This window comes from Citrus sinensis, chromosome 5 (assembly GCF_022201045.2).
Source record: "Citrus sinensis cultivar Valencia sweet orange chromosome 5, DVS_A1.0, whole genome shotgun sequence".
In the NCBI taxonomy this organism is placed as follows: domain Eukaryota; kingdom Viridiplantae; phylum Streptophyta; class Magnoliopsida; order Sapindales; family Rutaceae; genus Citrus; species Citrus sinensis.
In genome coordinates, this window is record NC_068560.1 from 15,557,892 (window position 1) to 15,580,730 (window position 22,839).

At 34.8% G+C, this 22,839-nt stretch overlaps 2 protein-coding genes and 1 long non-coding RNA gene across 14 annotated transcripts; 2 read left to right on the forward strand and 1 right to left on the reverse strand.

The window, feature by feature from the left end:
* The first annotated feature begins 1,048 nt into the window (after nucleotides 1–1,048).
* Nucleotides 1,049–8,066, forward strand: LOC102631141 (uncharacterized). 11 transcript variants are annotated; one of them, XR_008054603.1, is made up of 6 exons: nucleotides 1,049–1,304; nucleotides 1,807–1,920; nucleotides 3,618–3,870; nucleotides 4,208–4,973; nucleotides 5,500–5,633; nucleotides 7,505–8,066. It is a non-coding gene; the product is annotated as an uncharacterized LOC102631141 (long non-coding RNA). The 11 variants fall into 11 exon arrangements; XR_008054601.1 differs by having other exon boundaries at nucleotides 7,734–8,066; XR_008054605.1 differs by lacking the exon at nucleotides 7,505–8,066 and adding an exon at nucleotides 5,947–6,618.
* Nucleotides 8,067–9,279: 1,213 nt separating this feature from the next.
* On the forward strand, nucleotides 9,280–13,442 carry LOC102631456 (uncharacterized). The gene is made up of 2 exons (XM_006494557.4): nucleotides 9,280–9,448; nucleotides 11,379–13,442. The coding sequence occupies exon 2, from the start codon at nucleotides 11,406–11,408 to the stop codon at nucleotides 13,302–13,304; it is 1,899 nt and encodes a 632-aa protein (XP_006494620.2). The 5' UTR covers nucleotides 9,280–9,448; nucleotides 11,379–11,405; the 3' UTR covers nucleotides 13,305–13,442.
* A 271-nt stretch (nucleotides 13,443–13,713) lies between these two features.
* LOC102606855 (galactoside 2-alpha-L-fucosyltransferase-like) lies at nucleotides 13,714–16,599 on the reverse strand. Of its 2 annotated transcripts, none has more exons than XM_006494559.4 (2): nucleotides 16,195–16,599; nucleotides 13,714–15,378 (listed from the first exon to the last, which is right to left on the reverse strand). In XM_006494559.4, the coding sequence occupies exons 1-2, from the start codon at nucleotides 16,298–16,300 to the stop codon at nucleotides 13,880–13,882; spliced, it is 1,605 nt and encodes a 534-aa protein (XP_006494622.2). In that variant the 5' UTR covers nucleotides 16,301–16,599; the 3' UTR covers nucleotides 13,714–13,879. The 2 variants fall into 2 exon arrangements, with proteins under 2 accessions (XP_006494622.2, XP_006494621.2); XM_006494558.4 differs by having other exon boundaries at nucleotides 13,714–15,381; nucleotides 16,195–16,593.
* Between the last annotated feature and the right edge of the window lie 6,240 nt (nucleotides 16,600–22,839).

Genomic DNA, 22,839 nt, shown 5'->3' on the forward strand with positions numbered 1-22,839 from the left:
AATAAATGTTTCTTCAACCGTTAAATTATAACATACCAACACCCAATTACCTGCCCTAAACTTAAGAACACAGAACTCAGAATAATATATTTAGTGGTACGGTATCATTTCAGTTAAAAAAATTAGGAAAATTATCATTTCACTACCTTTATTTTGCCTTATGTTTATCCAACCACTACAAAATTTTAACATGTATTTTGCACCACATTTCTTTTCACATTTGTATCAACTAGCCACTTTTGCATTAACACTATTAAATAATTTTAATAAAATGACAATTTTACCCCCAAATAAATTAAAAGACTATTTTATCTTATAAAACTTTTAAAATTAAAAATTATAATCATAAAAATATCTCTAAATTTAATAAAAAAATAAATCCCAAAATTAGAGTTATTTATTTTTAATAAAAATTATTTTAATATAAAATTATAATTATAAAAATAATTGCAAAATTTTGGGATTTAATAAAAATACTCTAAATTATTAAAATTTTATGATTTATTCTTTTAAGAAATAAATTCAGTTATTTTAATAAAATTTTATAAAATTATAAATTTTTAATAAATAAATTCATTTATTTTTATTAAAATTTTGTAAAATTATAATTTTTAATAAAAATAATTATTAAAATTTTGTAAAATCTAAATTTAGTAAAAATCAGTTGAGCACCTCTATTTAGGATTTATTTTTTATAAAATTTAGGGATATTTTTATGATTATAATTTAATTTTAAAAGTTTTTATAAGATAAAATAATCTTTTAATTTATTTAAGGGTAAAATTATCATTTTATTAAAATTATTTAATAGTGTTAATACAAAAGTGGCCAGTTGATATAAATAAAATTGTTATTTTATTAAAATTATTTAATAGTGTTAATATAAAAGTGGTTAGTTGATATAAATGTGAAATGAAAGGTGGTGTAAAATATATGTTAAAATTTTATAGTGGTTAAATGAAGATAAGGTAAAATAAATGTAGTGTAATGATAATTTTCTAAAAAATTATCAAAAATTTTAAATAACTTTAAAAGCGGCCGTGGCAGCTAGACCGCCTACTTGTACTGAGATTGTGAGATTGCTTTGGATGATCACGACGACGACGACGAAGACGTGGCGTTAATTCTATATTCATCGGAAGATACACCACACGCCGGCTGTTCCACCGGAGTGATCATCACTGCCGCGATTTGCTTCTCACGACCGCCGCTGTCAGTATTAGTTCCGTGACGTGTGCTGTGAGATCCGGTAGTCAGCAGTTAAGTTCACGGCCACTAGGCGCCGGAAACACCGAACCAGCTAGGTTATATTACCTACTTGCCCGTCTTTGTTTTTCCTAAGCTCTATTAGTCAATTTATTGCAAACTCAGCCGAATTTAGTGAGAGTAATTAAACTAATTCTTTTTAAACTCCAAAGTTGTTTGTTGCTTTTTGTATTCGAAGGAAATGAATAATGTTCATTTGTCTCTTTACCATGCGCAGAGTATTTTGTTTCTTTGCATTTTAGAAATTCTAAATATCTTTTATCAAATTTCTATTTACTGTTAACGTTTTGTGAAACTAACATTGTGCTGTATCGAGGACGATATTTAGTAAAGCCAATCGGTTTCTCATTTTTTTAATGCAATAATTAACGTATTGTCACAGAGTGAAAATTGGGGGAAAAAAATTGAGTATTTTCTGTCACAAAACATCACTGTCCCTGCTGTGTTGTTATATCGAAACAAGATGTTTTTGATAGACTCAGATTTGTTATTGATTACTTTCTATAGACTAAACTCTAGGTTTGAGTTTCATGCTTTCAGGATGACAGAGTTGAATCATGCTTTTGGAATATTAGAGTTGAGGATCATTGTCTTGACTTTACACTCGCTTGGCATCGTCATTATGCTCTTACTTTTGGGCCTGATCAGAAGATGGTAGGGAATCCTCAACTGTAGCTACATTTATTTTTGAGTTAATGTAATGCAAACTCAACCTAACTGATTGACATCAACTTCCCCAGAAAACATGAATAACATGAATATCTTTTTTTTCCCCTCTTTCGAGAATCATCAAGTTTCATTATCAGTTTATTTTGAATTTGATTTGTCAATTTGCATAAAAACCAAAACGTACACTACTGGATGATGTTAATGGACAAATTGCTATTTACTTTCTAAATTTATTCTTTGGGGATGGTTTTTGTGATATTTGGGAGAGGTTTTTAACAATCTTAGAAAATCTAATAGAGATTATTTACTTTGTGTCAAAAAAAGAAATTGATTAATTTCAATAAATTTAAAAATCATTGCATTCCGCCACTAGAAAAGATTTTATTATGATGAGTAAATTGATGTAAGCCTCTCTTCTCAATTTTCATCATATTTTTTATTTTTGTTCAACAAAAGTAGTAAGAAGATGAGAAAAAGGAGAAAAAAAATCTTTGGCTTTGTTGTTAAATTTATTATCTCCCTCCACTTTGTCGTTTTACTAATCTTTGCCTCTCTTGTTTGGAAGTCCCTCTTAGCCCACTTCCCTAACCTTTCAATTAGATTTTTGGTAAACATTTTCTTTTACCTCCTTGTTGGTTTCTTGAGGAAAGGAGCATGCACTACTGCCCTAGTGATTTACTCATGTATTGGCATTACAATTTTCTCAAGAAACAAATAAGGAGGAGGTAAAAGATTCTCTTTTATCATACTTTAATGGGATAAAGTTCTGGAAAATGGAAGGAGAGAGGTTTCGAAACAACAGATGCACAGGTTAGTGAAACGATAAAGTGAAAATAGATAATAAATTTGATGTCAAAGTGGAGGAATTTTCTCATTTTTCTCTCTTTGCTCTATGCTACTGTTGTTAAACAAAAATACAAATTACCGTGAAAATTGAGAGGAGAGATTTATATGCATTTACTCATCTTAACAAAATCCTTACCAGTGAAGGAATCCAATGATTCATAATTTCATCGGAATTAAGCAGTTTTTTTTTAGCACAAAGCAAATAATCTCTATTAAATTTTCTAAAATTATTAAAATTTCTTTTGAATATCACAAAAACCATCCCTAAAAAATTAATTTTGAAAGCAAACAACATTTTGTCTATTGACATTAATCAATAATGTAGTGGTTTTTATACAAATTGATGAAATAAATTCCAAATAGAACGACAATGAAATTTGATAATTCTCGAGAGAAGAAAAAAAAGATCATGAAAATTTCCGACCTTGTAATTTCAAGATATTCAAGCAATCCATACGCCCCCCAGCCCGCTTTCTTTGCTTTTGATTCCAGAGCATTACTTAAGCTCTATGTGTGCTTTCTATTGAGGGTGATTATGGATGGGGCTGATTTAATGAAAGCGAAATTTACATCTCTATCGTAAGATTGTTCAAGTAACAAATGTCTTCTTGTGACAATGTTATAGACGAGAAATAAAACATAATTTCTATTTTAATAACCATAAACAAAAGATAAATTCTAAAAAAAAAAAAAAGAGTGAGATATACAGCACAATCAGAAAAAATAAAACTAAATTCTATGAGAAATATCTTCTGCTGGCTATCAAACCTGGGCTTAAGCCTTTTCTTTATGATTTTTTTTTTTGATATACTTTTCTCTATGATTTTGATCTCAAGCTTATGTATGGGATTTACAAGGCATCCTCTTTTGAGCCGAAAGCTTGTGGCATGGCCTTTATTGCTCAGGTTAAGTTCTATAGTTGCTTATCACTTCTTAAATAAATTTAGCCACATCTTTGTGCTGACAACTTTTGATCGGTTTAATGTCCACGGGGATTGTCTTCCTCTCCCTGAAAGTGTATTCAATAAGGCTATTAAGAAAAATTATGATGAAAAACACAAGTTCAAAATTGAGCTTACTCCCAGACAGGTAGAAATTTTGTATTTCCTTCAGTGGCTTGGTGACCATTTCATCTTACATTCTTGAATTCATAATATTCCAAGCTGTGAACAGAGGAGAAGAATAAAATCTTTTCTTATTTTTAAGTACTCCCAACAGCCGGTACAATAGGGTTAATTTATAGGTCTACACATTCCTAATTTAACTTCCTAATTTTTGAAAATATACAAATTAGTAACAGCTATACAAATCAGACAAATTAGACAATTAATCCTAGAAATCAGGAATGTCAACTAATCTAATCTTTCCATAATTTCTACACAAGCTTCATCCATGAATTTATGATATTTTAAAATTTTCTTTTCAGGTTAGGAAGCTCTCAGAACTTTTCCGACCTGTTGCAGCCCATTCAACTGCATTGCCTATTCTCACTGCTTCCATGCCAAAAGTTTAAGATAGGGAAGTTTATGAACTTGTAAGAGTCAAACTGGGAAATATTTGCTAGAGATCCATATTCTAATGCTAGTTCTAGGAGATATAATGGAATTTCTCCTGAAAGGGTGATCACGCATTGTATATTGAAAGGATCTGCACTAAGAGAGGAAGATCCCCGTGATATATACATTACTGGAAAAGAGTATGCTGCTTCTGGTCTTTAGGGAGAGAGGAAGAACCTGGCTGCTAATTCACACTGATGCTTCTTTAGACAGGTACCAGAGAGGCCATGAAAGAGGGCAACAGCACCTTCTAAGATGCCCAGATTCCATATATGGTGACACCATCACTCTATCCAGGGGACCTATTCCTGCTGATCCTCTGTACTTGACTGAGAGACATTAGCAGGCTTATTATGTGGGTTCCGGACATGAACAGGTATTCAGAGTTTTCCCCTGTAGCTACAGCCTTGGATTCCTACAAGCTACTATGTTGCTTCATCTGTGGACCCATATCTGCCACCTCCAAGGAGAGAAGACATGGCCTCAGGTTCCTACTCTGCTGCTGGATTGAGAGCGACTTAGAGAACTGATCCTTAAGAAGGGGAGAAAATGATGAAAATAATGGGTAAACTATTGTATGCGATACCCCTATGAAATTCCCAAGCTGGAATTGGCAGCTGCATGTGTATCATTAAGGTACTCCTTTTCCGGTCCATCTCTGTCTTACTGATGACTGGTGTTTGAGTGTTTCAACTGTTCATCCTCTGTACCGTTTGTTTCTCCTTTACCAAATTTCTTTCTGTATTTTGAGTCTGAAAGCATAATTGTAGACAGTTTGCCTGCTTTCAAGTATATTTCAAATCTTTCAAACCATTTAGCTTTATCCAGTAACTTATGACTTTATAGAAAGTATTTGTTTCATTGTATCACTGATGGTCAGGCCATAAAATTAGTTGAATGATGGTATCAAGCACTTTGCTAATCCAACTTTCTACAAATGATAGACCTTTTCTAATTCTGTAATAGACCCTTAGTCTGTTTCCATTATTTCATTATCTGTGCTCAATCGGTCGCATATTCATGCGCCAGATATTCACATGGCGGCGCGAGAGTTCCTATGCCACTTTATAGGACCTGCAATTGTCTTCAACAAGCATCTTCTTAAATTATTTTAATTCCTATATTACCATCTTATAGTTTTTACACAAAATCGATTCTGCAGATCTCTCTCTAGCCATAAGTGAACAAGAAACCCTAAAATTTCTGTCATAACCGTCGACCAATGGTGATAGACCTCTTCCAGTGACCGTGCTGCCTCTGAGTAAATCGTTCTGATGTGATTTGACGAACCTGAAGGTAGTATTTAATTTCTTAAGTTTTGATTTTTTTTTAAAATCAGATTTTCCTTCTTGTGGATGATTTTGTTTTAGTTTTGGCATGTTATGGGTGATATGAAGAGTTTGATTGCTAGCTTAATCCTGCTTAGATTTAGATTCAGTATGCTTGTGTTGATTCCTTTCTTTCCTTTGAGATTGAGAAGGTGCTTATGGATGAATTTTGAGATCTGATTTTTGTTCTTTATTTGTGTTGGATTTTGATTTTCTAAAATGAAGAGTTGATTTTAATTGGTATGAAGAAACATCCTTTGACTTCTCTACTTGCAATGCAGTCACTTGACGAATGGAGGTTCTAAGAAAACATAAGCCTAGTCCTCCATTTCTCTCTGTTTTTCTTCTCAACAGGAAGTTTACGGGCAAAAAATTTAATTCACTTGTGCGTTAATTCTGGTTGATTTTATTTTATTTGCCAAGTTATTTGCCTTATTTGTTTCAGCGTCTGAATTGCTCTATTGGATTCTGCTTTCTCGTTGAACTATCTTAAAGGGTGTGATTTGGAGCTTCAATTTATACTTCAAAGCATGGAAAAGTTTCATATTTTTGCGGAGTTATGGTTTTTGTTGGTTAATTCTGGTGAACTCAAAGTTAAGAAGTTAAGATTTGTGTTTGTGTTCAAGGGTGTTTAGTTTGTGTATTAATTTAACGATTTGACTCAGTCGAAGAAATAGATTGACAGGTTTCTAGTTCATTAGTGAGCTCAAGTTCAATTATTTTTTGCTGAATGTTGATTGTTTTCATTTGTTTGTTTGGCTTTTTTAGTATCTGATGAATTAAAGGGCTTGAGTTATTTTTTTATAATATTTAGTTGCTGTGAAACGGAATCCTTGCGAGATATGTTAGTTCTGATCAATGATTATTGCATGTATATGTTTTTTCTCTCTTTCATTATTGTTATCATTATCAATTGTGAATGTGGATGGAATAATGGAATAATGATTTTACCCGATCTATTTTGTTTAAGGCAAGATGTATCTCTCTTAATAGGTTTTTTGGCATAAAAGCTGGGAAAAGCCAATCTGTAATTTATCTTATTGGTTATGTGCAGAGCAGAATTTTGCATGCCTTTCTTTTGTCATCATAAATATTGTTACACATGGACTACTTTATGAAGCTTCTGGTTACAATCCCATGGAAAATTTTGCTTTGAAAGTTAGTGCTTGAAGTAAAACTTTTGAATTCGGTATCTAGGTTTTGGCTGTTAGTACTGCCCAGGTCTACTAATGTGCATGGTTCAGGCTAGATTGGTATGCTTTAGATCTGGCTAAGAATCTTCACACAATCGTACAATGTGTGTATTGAGAAACTATCCAAACGTAATGCGAAAATATAAATGGAAACCTGTATAAGAAGTCCATTTATTAGTATATTTTGTGGGGAATTGGTGATTTTTTTGCTTTGCCTAAAGTTACAATCTTGTTGCTTTTGTAAGTAGCAAACACGGTATTGGATGCCTCAACATGCATATTTGAACATCTGGTTCTGGTCTGCATTTTATAATAATAAAACACAATATAGTTTAATAGATAAAGCAGGATTTTAGCTTTATTTTTCCCTTTAAACATTGCATTATCCATTTATCAAGCAGTAGCAAGACATTTTCCACAGAATTCACTTGATGTGTTGGTAAGGATTTTAGGCGAGAAAAGAAGTTTTTTTTGGTGTTGATATTGTTCATTGTGTTTCTTTTGTTTTTTTGAAACTGATTAAGCATCAGGTTACTGCATTACACAGATATATATACAACTGCTATGACAGCAAGTCATTACACTGATATTTACAATCAGATATATATACATGAGACTTATATTATTACATTTTTATTCTATGAAGTACATGCCCATCCTAAATACCCCTTACGGAGGAGGGATGTCTCTACTCCACTCGCATTTCGCAAGGGAGAAAGACGTTTATAGAAATCTCCACACAATTATGTTTAATTAGAGGAGGTTGAGTCCGTGGGGACTAGAACTATTGCCCTTATAGTCATCCTTAACTTTGAGGGCAATGGTCCACCACTGGGCTACAAGCCCAAGTGGCTGCTCATTGTGTTTCTACATAGAGATGGAGAGTAGAAACTGTGACCCCTACTGAGGCTGTTGGGGACTGTATAAGAGCGAGAGTTATCATCTTCCAGATCTTTGTTGAGGTAGCCAACCGACTGGGCAAAGAGAAGTATTTTTATAGACATTGCAATGATTCACTTAACTATGTTAGTTTTACCATAGGCTACTCGCTGAGAAATCCTTTTTTTTTTTTAAAATTTAGTTTATCAATTTTTTTTTAATATTCAGAACAGTTTATTAATTAATTACATTGATAAGATATTACTAGTTGTGTATATTCACGTACTGTACATAATGAATTTCTCAGTGGAAAAATAATTTACGTCAAATATCTTGTAAAACAAAACAAATGAAAAAAAAAAGATTTAAAGATATAATAAATAAAAATTATTTAAGTATTCAAGTAAGAGGTAAAATGCCAATAAGTTAACAACCCCATTTTTGTCATTGCACATGATCGTTGGAGCCTCACAAAAGCATCCACAGAAGAAGTCTAAGAGGTTGTAAATTTGGATTTGTGAGCCGACATGTCATTTAAATTCTCAATTTGCTGACAAGTCTGTTAATCGTGGATTCGTGATTCGGGAAATTAAATTTGTAGTCGGAGGCAATGCGCAGTACACGGGATCTTAACAGTTTCCGTTAACGATTATTTTCCCGTTCTATCTGGATTATTTTTCTTTTTAAATGAAAAAAAAATAAACAAAAATTTTACGGTGTAATAGCATCTAGATCCCCAAAATTTTAATGAAATCACAAGTAATGACATACTTTTTATAATTTTTTTCTGTGTGTCCGTATTTTTTGATCAATGATTTGATTGTCATACTAAAAAAAAATCTTTGAACATCCACTTTCATATCTAAGAAACTGAAATATTTGACTTTATCATTAGATTTTAAAGAAGTTTGATGATCGTATGAGTGGTTATTTGTGACAAAAATATATTTTATCAATATTAGTATTACTCGTTTAATAATTGTCCAAGTTTATGTTTAGAGAACTCGATTTGTACTTATATATGTCTAAAATTGACTAGAATTTGAGTAAATAGCTAAAATATGTGTTAAACGAGCAACATGCTTAAGTGCCATTTAACTCGCACAATAATCATGTCAGGTTAGTAATGTACTAATGTGAGTCTTGACGCAATTAATAATGACTATGTACATATTTCTACAAAAATGTTAATACAGTAACCTAAATTACTATTTCGTGGCAAGTGGCACTGAATAAGGACTATTGTTAAAATATGTATTATAAATTATATCCTTGCATATATTTTTTAAAAACCAAGGGAATTAAATGTTTTAATCTAAAAAAGTTAAAATTAAAACTTTTTTTCCAAAAAAATAATTATAAATAAATTAATGATAAAAAGGAAAAAGGAAAAACGAGATCCTTATTTTAGGCAAAACAAACAAAAAGGGAAAAAGAAAAAAAATCGCCGGAACTGAAACCCTACATTTAAATATATACAATTGTAATTTCGCGTACAAAAACAATATTTGTGAGGGAATCGTCCTTAAATATAAAAAAATAAATAAAAAATAAAAAATACAGAACGTAAAATTAAAAATAAAAAATAAGAAGAAGAAAGGGCAAAAACGAAACGAGCGATAGAGAAAACAAAGAAGCGATAAAACGAACGAACTTTAAACACAGAAAACAACTCTTCAATCATCATAATCTTCGATTTCTCCGTTTCAAGGTTCGATTTTTTTTTTGTGGGAATTGTGCAATTATTATTGCTAGCTTATCACTTTGATGGATCTTCGATTTATCTAATCAATTAATTAATTTTTGGATTTTTTTTTAGGGATTCGTTCTTTTATTAGTGGCGGCTGTTATTTGTTGATATTGATCTATTTCTTGATTTCATTTTTGATTTCTAAAATTCAACTTTGAGAGATCTAACCCTTTTTGGGTTTCATTTTTGTCGTTTCTTTTTTGGGGGGGATTTTACATTTTGTGTCTGGGTATTGGAATTTTTCTAATAAAAATGACGAATTTGGCATTGAATTGCAATGTTGCATGTTGATGCGCATTGTGTATGTTTTAGAATTATTCATCATTGAAATTTATTGTGGCATGTTGCATTCTTGCTAATAATCTCTGGAGATGTTGTCAATTATTATTATTTTTTGAGTCGTATAATTTTTTTTTAAATATGAGTTTCTGTGTAGTCTCTTTTTTTTCTGTTACATATATTGATAACTCCCTTCTGCTTTGTTGAATGTTAGGGGCTTTATCTATATGGTATTCATTTATTTATTTATTTTGACGTAGTTGATGGTTAAATTGGATAGAAATGATTATTGTTTGGTTGATTCCTGCATGTATAAATTACATGAATAATTTGAATAATTGGGTGTAGCAATGAGATTTGTATCTATGTTCCAATTTTTGGTCTTTTATCTTTCTTTTGTGTGTGTGTTTTGTTGGCTGCTTCTCCAACTGTAGACTGTAGATCTAAATGCTTAAAGTGTGACATACATTTTGCATTTGGAATTTTATGTTTTCCCCAGCTCCTACCCATTCCCACTTTCCAACCGGTCAGGGTTAGACAAATTTCTTTCTGGCCCTAGTCATTCCTTCTGGTACTTGTACCTGTTACTAGTGGACTCTTTCTAGCTCCTGTTTTTGGCCAATCCAATTTTTTCCTTCTTTGTAGGCTTCTGGCTCTTCTAGTTTGGAATGGGTATGTGGAGGGTGTTTTGGTAGGATTGATTCCTTCTATCTCTAGCTGCTCTCGTCCTATCACTTGTTCAGGTTAATATCTTTTAGGCCATCGCTTCAGTGTCATCTGGGAAACTCAGGAGTGTATGTGTAATTAATGAACTAAACAGTTTGAAATGTACTTATTTTCTTAGATTATATTAGTCATTGAAGTGCCAACTATAATTTTGTATGTAGTAAGTTGATTACTCGTGGTTGGTATTTTGGTCTTTGTAGATACAACACTCCTCTCTCTCTCATCCAGATGGGATATTATCTGAAATGAGTTTCTTCCTTTATCACAAAATTAAGAATTCATCCATTGTTTCCTAACTTGCAATTGTGGGTTATTTTCCCAGATTATCAGTCAAGGTATAAGGAGTGATTAGACTTGAATGGCAGCACTGTTACTTATTACATTATAATATGTCTTTCACAAGCGTCTGAATTCAGAACAGAACCTAAATATCTTTTCTTTTAACATAAATATCTCTTCTTTCAGAAAATAAATCCATGTTTTAGAAATTGAAAATTTTGAGCCATTTTTTGTGCTTTGAATGCCGAAGATGGGTACCAACCTCTCCCTATGTTGATGAGATGCAACATGTCTAGTTGCCTGTTTAGGTTCTCTTGGCATGCTTGCAAATTTGGTAGACTTTATTCTTTTGCATTTGTATTGCCTTCTTTACTGAATTAATAGAAAGTTTGACTTGTGCAAACTTATTTATGTCGTTCTCACAAAACAGTGTTGGAGCCCTTATGTTATTATGATATATGATGGATGAATGAAATGTGATGAGAAGGTTTCTCTGAACATTTTGATTGTTTTTCGGTCATGGTTTCTCTTACAGATCTTATCTATATTGATCATTATGATTATTTGGATAATATAAGTCTATTTTCTACCCTATTAATCTTTTCAGGATACCGCTTACTCTTAATTGACGGAAATGTCTCCAGCATCAAAATCCAAGTCTAAGCCCTCTGGAAAAGCTTCCAAGGAGCAACAAAAGGCTCCAATTAAGCCTTCTGGATCTGCCAACGCTGGAAATGGAGTTCCGGCAAGTGCTTACAATCCGATCTCGGGAACATTCCATACCCTAGATACTTCATCAGTAGCCACTTCTCCTCCTTACCATGATAATGGTCGGTTCCGGAATATTGATGATACAGATGAGCACTCTAGTAGACCGCATGGAACGGTATCAGAATACGATTCAGTTTCAAATAATGGCAGCTGCTCTGGTGAGTCAGAAGACCCAAAAGAGAAGTTTGCCAATTCTTCTCGTCAAGATCCAATACCTGGTTCTGACAATGACAGGCGAGAAAAAATTCGTTTAAAAAATGAGAAAAAGCACCAGCGTCAGAGAGAGAAGCGGGCACAGGAGTTACATGAGCGTTGCTGTGGCTATCTAATGTCAAGAAAACTGGAAGCACTTTCTCAGCAGCTTGTCGCAATGGGGTTCTCTTCTGAACGAGCAACCTTGGCCCTTATGTTGAATGAAGGCAGGGTGGAGGAATCTGTCAACTGGCTTTTTGAAGTGAGTGAAGAAGAAGCTCGAAATACGGACCCTAAGCTTGAAAGTAGTGGGAGCTTGAAAATTGATATTAGTGAGGAGCTTGCACGTATCTCGGAGATAGAGCTGAGGTATAAATGTTCAAAGCAGGAGGTTGAAAGAGCTGTTGTTGCTAGTGAAGGTGATCTTGATAAGGCAGAAGATACTATAAAAGTGCAGAAGCAGGAACTGCCAGCTACTCCACCAAGGCCAGATGACACTGCTGACACCAAGAGCATGGTGAGACCACAAGAAAAACTTTTAGCTCCAATTACAATACAACAGAGAAGGAATGAACGAGATTTTAACTACACCAAGGCAGCAGCTACAGTACCAATAACATTTACAGAAACTGGAAGTAGAAACTTGCTGTCTCCAGTTCCAAATCAATCAAAGCTGCTGGCAGATAAAAGGTGGGCTGCTAGTGGTTCAAGTGCTTCTGCTTCATTGACGGCAACTGCACATATGCCTTTAGTATCTCCTTCAAAAGTAGAGGTTCGGCAAGCTGTTGCTGGAAATGAGGGAAAAACCATCCAGCAAGTAAGGGAACCTGTAATTGTTATGCAGCGTCCTCAATCCATGAATGCCAAGCAGATCCCAGCTTCTAGTGCAGCTTCATCACCTCAAGTGACTGCTGGATGGTATGCGAAAAATGTTCCAGCTGTTGAAAATGTAAGGCCAAATGCAAAGATACTTCAAGGTACTGGAACTCCTGGCACAGAGAACCAGAGTTCAGAGCTGTTCTACCGACAAGCTCCATATAAAGAAATCCCATACATGCATAACCCAGTAGAGTCTATATCAGCGGGTTTGGGATCATCGTGGAGCTCGATGGGTTCTTCATCTCCTTCACTTACAGCTCCATCCAAGTCTCGGGGTTCATGGAGTACAATGGGTATGTCTTCACCTTCACTAGCGGTGCCATCTTCTCTTGGACTATTTGCGAGTTGGGGCTCTGCTGGAACTTTAGGCTCGTCGTCACATGTAGATTGGAATACAGGGGGGTTGATGCCAGAGTGCGACTACACCAGTATAGATTGGACCTTGGACACAAGCACAAGCTTATCATCATCACCGAAACCTAATGGATTGTGGTTTGGGATTTCTTCCCTATTGAGGAATAGTCCTGGCATGAGGATGGGCGGTGCAAATGGCACATGTATGTCAGGGTTGCAGGATAATGGGGCAGTTACAGAGGCATCATCTGCAGGTGGGTTGCGTGAGTGGACGTCTCCATTTGCAGAGAAGGACATATTTAGTGTACCTAGACAGTTTGTTACTTCTCCTCCTTAGGACTAGTGATTGAAATCTGGGAGAAGAGGGGAAAAGAAAACACAGATTCCTGGTCCTACTTGATGTTTGGTTGGCTGTGTTGATGGTTGTTTCTGCTTTACCAATCATAAATGAATCTAGTTGTTTCTGGCTTTTGAATATGCTGCCTTTTTTCTTCATTCTCCCTGAATCTCGCTTTTCTTTCATCACACAGTTGCACATTTAAGTTATTTGGTAAAGGAAATGATATATATTTTGCTCATATTAATTATTAAATGACAGCTTCTGTACTTCGCATCTGGGTCATTAAATCTCTTTAATACCCCTATAGAGTGGCAAGGTAACTTCAATACGAGAATCACTCTCTCACAAATACAAAGGCATCGGATCACTTGGTTTTGTTAACTTGTTTGATCTTGCAAAGGCCTGATTATTCTGATAAAGCTCATATATTGCAACATACTATTGAATGTATTCAAAATTATGTTTAGTATTACATCAATAAATGTATGGTGTATCCTGAAAAGAATGTCAAAGACAACCATTCCTATTAACTGCAGAAGTCGTCCAAGAATGAAAAATGTTTAAAGCTACTACTACGGCTTCTGAGAAGAACTATTGAACAGCTTAGTTCCCCAATACAAATCGTCACAGTGCCTCAAATATGGAATAATAGTAGCGGTATCTACTTCACGTTTCGCCTTGCAGTCATATACTTGAGGACAATGAAAACAAGGCTCCATGGACATGGCTCGCCCACAAACAGGATCTGGGATTTTCTGTGTTTCTGTCTTGTACAGAATCCATGGTCTTTTACCTCCGAGACCTTGTGCCACATAGCCGAATGTTGACCCTGCGCTTGTGACTAAAACATCCATCATACTTAGAAGATTGATTTCGGCCCATGCCTTCTGGTTGTGCACGTTTTTCATGGTGTGTTGTGTCACTTCATGACTAGCCTGATAAACAGCAACCACTTCACCATTCAAAGTTGGATGCTTCAGGTACATATTCTTCATTTTCTCGTAGTAAGAAGGGATCAAAGATGTTATAAGAACAGCCTTCGATTTCCCTTTTCCAAATGGAGCAACTATCGATTTTTCCATATCCACTTGAGGTAACAGTTTTTCCTTATCAGTGCAGGACAAAATTTGATCCATAACTTGTTGAAAAGGACTACTGTTTTTATGAAATATCCTTATTTGGATCCCAACACGCTCTTCAGCGTCAGCCAGATATTTTTTGTAGTAGCTAGTGATTAGCTTCCATACTTGATTTGAGGGATGAAAAAGGTACCTTCCCAAGTGATGGAAAACCATTTCTTTGTCAGGAAATAGCTTGTCTAGCTCCTCCTCAAAAGATGACATCAGGAAAAGAGATGGAAGAAAGTAGAGATTTGACTTCATTATCAACCACGGTATGTTCCTGAGAATAGTTTGATCTTGATCACAGAAAAACAGCTTGTCATGATGATCATAATCATTACACAGGTAGAGATAAAGGTGTGTTGGCAGCAGATCTGTCGAAGCATTTATCTTATTCTTCTTAAGCATATTCCCGTAACTCTTTGCATAATTCTGTTTGAAACGGGAGATTCGATACATGAAGGGAAAGTCCTTTGGCAACAACCATGTTGCATTTGGAAATGGCTCACAGAACAGATTGGCCATTTCAGGTTCTTCATCAATGAGCAGAACTCGGTTTGTAAGAAGAGCATAAAGAAAAGCTGATGCTATGCTCAATATTCTGTTTCCCAGGCCGGCTCTGGCTATCCAAACAACGTATCTACACTCGGAGGAACTGTCATTTTGACCAGATACCATGTCTTTTATGCTGTTCTTGTATGACTCTGTGTCAGGTCCGCATCTATTATGAAGCTTTTCATATTCTCGTAGCTTGGAAACAAGGTACAAAGAAGGCACATACGGCGAAGATTTTCGATATGAGATGGATTGGTACCTGCTTAAGCAATCTCTTTTCGTGAAGTTTGGTGCAAGAAGCCCACCAAGAAGTTTGTCACTGCTGAGTTGATTCTCACCATTGATTTCATCCTCACTGGTGGGTTCATCCTCTCTGATAAGCTTAGATAAGTCGTCTTCTGAGCAAGACAAATGGAAAGACAATTAACCTAGTGTAATTAGCAGCTGAAAGATTTCAAGTAATGCTACTTCATACACAAGCAGCAGCCAACAGGGACTTCTATGAACAAGACCATGCTAAGAAATCCTCATAGTTGGGATTCTAAATACACTAATGATGCCCAGAGTGAGTCAGTTGATTTAAAATCTTAAAGCTAGTAGGTCACATCTCAACATTAACATAAGATTAGTGTCTTAAGGTTTAAGGCTTAAGAAAAACTTTCACGTGTAACATAAATTCAACGAGACTGACCAAAATTTTTTAAGTGTTAGATAGAGGCTCCAATGCTAACATCTACAAGTGTTTAAGACTAAAGGTTTAACACTAGATCATATAGGAACTTGAACTTGTAACATAGTAAATCTCTCCCAACTATGATCTTATGTTTACACAAATAAACTTCAAACCTGAACAATTTGGAGTATTATAATAACAAACAATAATTGATTGCCAACATCTTTGTGAGTACCATCACCCACTAAATCATAAGGTTTTGAAGTTGTCGATTTTGAGTGATGCTGCTCATAAGTTCTATAAGAAATTCATACACAACAAACAGACACCTCCGATGAAGGTGTTTAGGACAGCACCACGTGATAGTACGAGGTGAGTTTCATTGCCCACTGGATCATTATTGTATTTACATATGCTCATGTATATTATAGGAACTCAGTTATCTAATATGGCTCGCAAGTTTGATTTCAGGATCATTACAGGAAGTAAATTTAAAAACAAAATTCTTGAAATTGAACTAAACAAGCAATGAACTTACCAGCACCAATGAACGGATTCAACCCTCTATCTCTGCAAATCAAAACAAGTATGAATAAGACAGGCAAAGCTATTGACAGGACAGCAATTTTTGGAAACCGTGTCATGCTCCAACGCACCCGATGAAGATGGAATAATAAGAAAGATTATAAGGAGATAAATTGAAAACGGATGGTTTGATTTGTGTGGAGCAAAATGGAAGTAGGCATAATATTTTATGTGGAGCAAAAGTGTTTTGGCACGCTGGCAACTGCAACTTGTATAATAGTATATGCTTCAGCATGCAGGCTAGTAAGAAATTAAAGTTTATCCCACGCTGACGCTGGCAACTGCAACTTGCATAATATTATGTGCTTCAGCATGCAGGCTAGAAGATATTAAAGTTTATCCAGGACTTTGTTTTCTAGGGAAGCGTACATATAGTAATTAATGATCTTGCCTATAAATTTAAGATTTCCTGGCGGTTTTTTTTAAGTTGACCACTAGATCATGTTCAAATCCTTTTGGTAGGGGGTTAAAATTTTAACAGGTGGCGATAGAAACCATGGTATACCTAGCCGAGTTATAGTGTTATAATTTATTCTGTCGGCATCTTCTCGCCCCTATGTCGGTTTATCATTGTGATTCTATTTCGCGTAATTTAGAAGAAGGCATCCGCATCTTTTATTTTATTGATCCCTTACCTATACTTGTGGTTTGATATTTTGTTGTGTTGGTTCTACAAATCTGGATTATATTGAAATGTTATTTTTTTTGTAACGCGAGAACAACATCGACAATGCCGAGTGAAGTGGCCATCTTATGCAAAATGCCCATTTTGGCTACTAAGGTACCAAAAATATGATTAGTAACACATGAACACCTGCTGAATAAACTACCCAAGAATGAGAAAAAAAAATGAAGTTCAAAAGAAGAGAAATTAATGGAACGTACGCAATGAAGATAGATTCATAGAAAGATGACCGATGAGAAAATGGAAGTCGTCATATTTGATAGGCTGGTGGCTTGCAAGTTTTAATGCTTTATCTATCAGGGTCAAAATTAATTTCATCAACAAGACCTTGGGAGAAAATTTAAGGAAGAGAGAGATACAAGAAAGGGACTGTAATGGCTCTTGCTTATCCTTCATTTTGGCCGAGTCAAGAAGCACTACTTGTTCAAAATAATAACCATGTGTGTGTGTTCGTTGGGTCCACCATAATTAATCAGCTTTGATAAGTGATATCAAATGGTGGAACATTAATAGAGTTGAGTCTCAGAATTTTGTCCGTTATATACGCACACATTGAGCACAACTCATTTTTAAAAAAGACCAACTCATTAAAAGAGAGAGTTTAAGTACTTTCTTAGCCTTGCCTTGTATGACTCAAAACCTTAACTTAACGATGTGAGATTGTGAATCGGATTTAAAATCAAGATGATAAGAATAGAGAAGGTGATGAGCATAGAATATATACATAGCTTACCCTTAATTATATATTTGTTAGTTATTATTATATGTTATTTTTAATTAGTTAAATTATTTCATTGAACAGCAAAGTAATTGGAGATTGAGAAATCGGAAGGGCATAAAAGATTAATAAATGGAAAGAATTGAAGAATTGAAGAATTGAAGACTATGTTCCAAATAAGCTTCCGCATGAGCTCAAAATAATCAAAGAAAGATTTGCTAATTCGGAATGCATGTGCCGGGCACTAAAAGAAGACATTATTAATTGGCCTTCTGCTTTTATGTCAAACGAGTGGCTTGCATTCAAATTTTAATAAGGAAACAATATAAAAAATTTTGGTATCAACATTAAGTGCTGTTTGTGGGAAACGGCCAAAAAGACTGCAAAATTTAATAGCATTGTTATTGTGCTCCAAAAGAAAATAATGCATTAGGTCAACACAAGGACTCGGGTTGAGTCCAAAATAATGCACATGGAGTAGGTCAAACACCCAAAACCCAAGCAAACCCTTGTCGCAGTTTACGGCAACCATCCCGCCGCTGACTTGAATGTTGTTGGTCCTTGTCAGCATGTATAGCAACCAACGAGCAAACCTCCACCATCACCACGGCCAAAACCGATCAGAAACACTCAAATGCAACCACAATAGTTGCGGAATCAACGCAGCAAGCTAGTGTGATTTACCATAATCATGACTAACCGTTAGGGATGTTAAAAATCTCCATGGGGACAGGTACCCTCGGGGATTTTCCCCATTCGGGGACGGTACGGAGATAATTTCATACCTTTCTTATTCGGGGAAGGGACGGAGAAATTTTTTTACCCAATTTCTTATTCGGGGAGGGGACGGGGATGAGGTGGAATCTCCATCCCCTATCCATTTCCCCATTTTAATTTTTAATTTTATTTTAATTTTTTTAAATTACTAGTAAATAAATAATAAAATTTAAATTATAAAATTATAAATATTGGTAAAAATAAAAAATATCAAAATATTTATATTATTAAACTTTTGGGCCTAATTAATTAATTAAAGTCCTAAATTTTTATGTAGAAAATTAAAAAAACCGAGTAGATTCTATTAGCCCAAAATTTTTTTATTTTAATATTCTTTAAATATTTTAAACTTAAATATATTTTTTATTTATTTTTAGATGTTATAATTGCCCACAGCGAATCACAATTTTAATATCTAATCTAATCTAATATAATATTTGCTCTTGATTTGCTCCGATTTAACTATTGTGTTGTAAAGAGAATAGTCCACATTTATAAAGTGCCCACGCCACCATTGAAAAAGTTAATTTTGAATCTAAATTCGATTTTATTTGTAACAATTTTGTATTAGACTATTAATTTATTCATGATAGTTTGTAAAAGAAGTTTGTATCCCTTGCATGCTGCGTTACTTACTAATTTAATGTATGTGACTTTTGTAATAGATATTAATGTAAGATATATTTCAAACTTTACTTTTATTTGAATTTTTTATTTAATATGATTAACTCAAAATCAAAAACAAAAAAAAATGTATTAGTTATTCAGGGATCGGGGACCCTCGGAGATCCCCTGTTATTATTCGGGGAGGGGATGTAGATTCTCTCAAGTAATTCTGACGGGGACGGGAACATACGCAAAATATCAGGGATGGGTATGGGGAGATTGGTCCCTTCCCCTCCCCTCCCCATTGCCATCCCTACTAACCGTCATCTGGGTTTTACTTCCCACAGTAGTACCTCCTACTCCCGACCGTTGATATTGCTAAAAAATTACTGAAGTTGCCACGAATAATCGGCAAAGCACACGCGGCTAAAGGTCTTAATCTGCTACCACCGTCGTGCTTTGTGTGGTGTAATAGAAAATGCATGTTCATAGAGGATAGAATTGTCATTTGCGCCCTAATTTAACTAAAATTTCTATTTTTATGTACTTAAGTTCTTTAAACTTTGATTGTGTGTGTTTTATTATAATTTGATGTTTTATGTATGTTAGGGGTATTCTGGTCATTTCATTATTAACAAGAAGTTGGACAATAAAACGGATAGCACTTTTGAGTTCAGAATAACTGAAAACCTTGAGAAAATGCATAAAAGGTAAAAATAGTATACGTGAACAGTTTTGTATATGTGAACAATGCCGTAATTCTAGAATCTTGGTTGGGCCTAGCCAATGTGGCATTGATAGGATGACTTGGCATTAACCAATAAGGTGGTAGTATCTTGTTGGACTGATAATGTGGTATTAACTGATGATGTGACGTTGACCGATGACGTAACAACATATTATTATATCAAAAAATTAATTTTTGTGTTGATTGATGACGTGGTAGAATAATAGTGGATTGAAAAATGTGTGTATGATACATGCATATATACGGAATGACAACCCTGATGATGTGTTCCATCCAATCAAAGCTTGTCACGTGGCGAAATCCTAAACATCCAAATTGTTTTCATCGGATGACCATGATTTTGGCCCGAGATCAATTATTTTGGCCCTTATTATGGCCCAAGTTCAATTATTTTGGCCCTTATTATGGCCCGAGTTCGTGCTAAATTGTCTCCCCATATTTTATGGCCTAGAAAATGAGGACCCATATAATCATTTGAATGATTTTCATACTGTTTGTTAAACATTTAAATATGAAAATTTTTCAGATGATGATGTTAAACTTAGACTATTCCTATTTTCTTTAAAGGATAGAGCTCGTTCATGGCTCAATACATTGTCTGCTAATAGCATCACATCATGGGAATAAATGATAACTAAATTTTTGAATAAATATTTCTCAGTGCATAAAACCAATGCTATTCGCAGGGAAATCTCAGAGTTTACCCAAAGAGAAAACAAGCAGTTTTTTTAAACATGGGAGCGATTCAATGGGCTACTCTTGAAGTGTCCACATAATGGGTTCGAGAAATGGCACCAATACCAATACTTTTTAGAGGGATTATTGCCGAATGTGCAAGAATGGCTAATGGCAACAAGTGGAGGAGAGCTAATATCCAAAAGTGCATCAGAGATTTAGGAATTCTTCCAGTGACAAGCGAATAATTCCCAACAACGGAGTCGATCACTCAGGAATACTAAAAGAATTAAAGGAGTTAATGAGGTTCACATTGGCGAGTCAACTTCGGGAATCAAAGAAGTCAAGGAGATGGTTGAAGGTCTCTCTCGAAAAATAGCATCGTTATCGACTGCTAAATCAACATAACCATATGACCATAACTCATATCCAGATCAAGCCAATGCCATAGGTGTAATGAAAAAACCATCAAATTACAATACATACTCCAACACATATAACTCTGGATGGAGAGACCACCCTAATTTTTCGTGGTCTCAAGGATTCCAACAAAATAGACCAGTAGCTCCAGCTCCACCAATGCAACCAATTCCTCAAGTTCCTCAAGCCTCTCAACCCCCATTTAGACCATAAAATCAGAACCAAAACTACTCTCAACCCAGACCATGGGAGGATTCACTCCTGAATTTCAAGAATGTTACTCACTCCACGATTGAGCAACAGAACCGCACCATTGATGAACTATGAAATGAGATGAGAGCATGCTTCAACTCACAAGCCCAATCAGTTTCAAGCCTTAAGAAAATGGTGGGATAGCTTGCTTCTTCAGTTCAGACCTTGGCAATGACTATTAAGAAAGGCAAGTTTCCAAGTCAACCAATGCCTAATTCTAAAGGAGTACATGAAGTAAGTACCAGTTCATTACAACTGCATGAAGAGGTCAAAGCAGTCATGACTTTGCGAAAAGGAAAAGAAGTCGACAACAAAGTGGAGATGCCAGTGACAAAAGAAAATCAAATTGTACCTATGAATGTTGAGGACTCACCATCGAAAGAGAAAAAAGAAACCAACCCACGAGAATATGTTCCCAAAGCTCCATTTTCTTAAAGGTTAGCTAAAGGAAAGAAGGGAAAATCCACATGTGAGATTCTTGAAATCTTCAAACAGGTAAGTGTTAACATCCATTTACTTGATGCTATAAAATAAGTTCCATCTTATGCCAAGTTTCTTAAAGACATTTGTACTAAAAATAAAAATATTCATGTTCAAAAGAAGACATTTTTAACAGAAAATGTTAGTTCTATAATCCCACACAAAATTCCTCTAAAATGCAAAGACCCAGGCTCCCCTACTATCTCATGTAGTATAGGAAACTACACAATTGAGAATGCTTTGTTAGACTTAAGAGCTAGTGTAAATCTATTATCATACTCAGTATTTGTGAAACTTAGACTGGGAGAATTACACCCAACTCCAGTGGTGTTACAGCTTGCAGATCGGTCCACGAAAATACCTCGTGGTATTGTGGAGGATGTGCTTATCCAGGTAGACAAGTTTTATTTTTCTGTTGATTTCATTGTAATTGACACTTAACCAATACAGGATTCAAGGAAGCACATCTTCATTATTCTAGGTCGACCTTTCTTGGCAACTGCGAATGCTCACATTCAATGCAGGACTAGAAGTATGCAGTTGTCCTTTGGCAACATGACTATGAAGCTAAACATTTTCAACATTGCCAAACAACCTCACAATGCAGATGATGGAACTGTTAATGTGGATTTAATAGAAGGAATAATTGATAATACTTTTCTTTCAAACCATAGTGATGATCCTTTACAAACATGTTTAACTCACTTTGGTTTTGATTTTGATATTGACAGATCAGTTGATGAGGTTAATCCCTGCTTGACTTAGCACCATCCATGGACACTAATAAATGGAAGTCAAGAGTTGAACAACTAGCACCATCAAAGAAGAAACTCATCCCATCATCAGAATCACCACCGAAACTCGAGCTCAAACCATTACCCAACACTTTAGAATATGCATTTTTTGGAGAAGAAAGTACTTTGCCGGTAATCATCTCATCATCCCTAAATGACGAACAAAAAGGTAAGTTGTTGAATGTTTTAAAAGAGCACAAAGGAGCATTAGGATGGACCATAGCAGACATAAAAGGTATAAACTCAGTAGACTGCATGCATTACATTCACCTTGATGAAAATGCTAAACTTACTAGGGAAATGCAACGTCGGTTAAATCCTAATATGAAAGAAGTTGTTAGAACTGAAGTTGTTAGAACTGAAGTTGTTAGAACTGAAGTTGTTAGAACTGAAGTTCTTAAGCTATTAGATGCAGACATCATTTACCCAATTTCTGATAATTC

What these genes read in the sequence shown, in the direction of transcription:
- LOC102606855 (XM_006494558.4), bottom strand. Translation starts at nt 16,300, where the DNA reads ATGACACGGTTTCCAAAAATTGCTGTCCTGTCAATAGCTTTGCCTGTC. An exon ending in GAATCCGTTCATTGGTGCTG is followed by an intron (nt 15,382 to 16,194) that starts GTAAGTTCATTG and finishes TGTCTTGCTCAG; the next exon opens with AAGACGACTTATCTAAGCTT.
- LOC102631456 (XM_006494557.4), top strand. Translation starts at nt 11,406, where the DNA reads ATGTCTCCAGCATCAAAATCCAAGTCTAAGCCCTCTGGAAAAGCTTCC.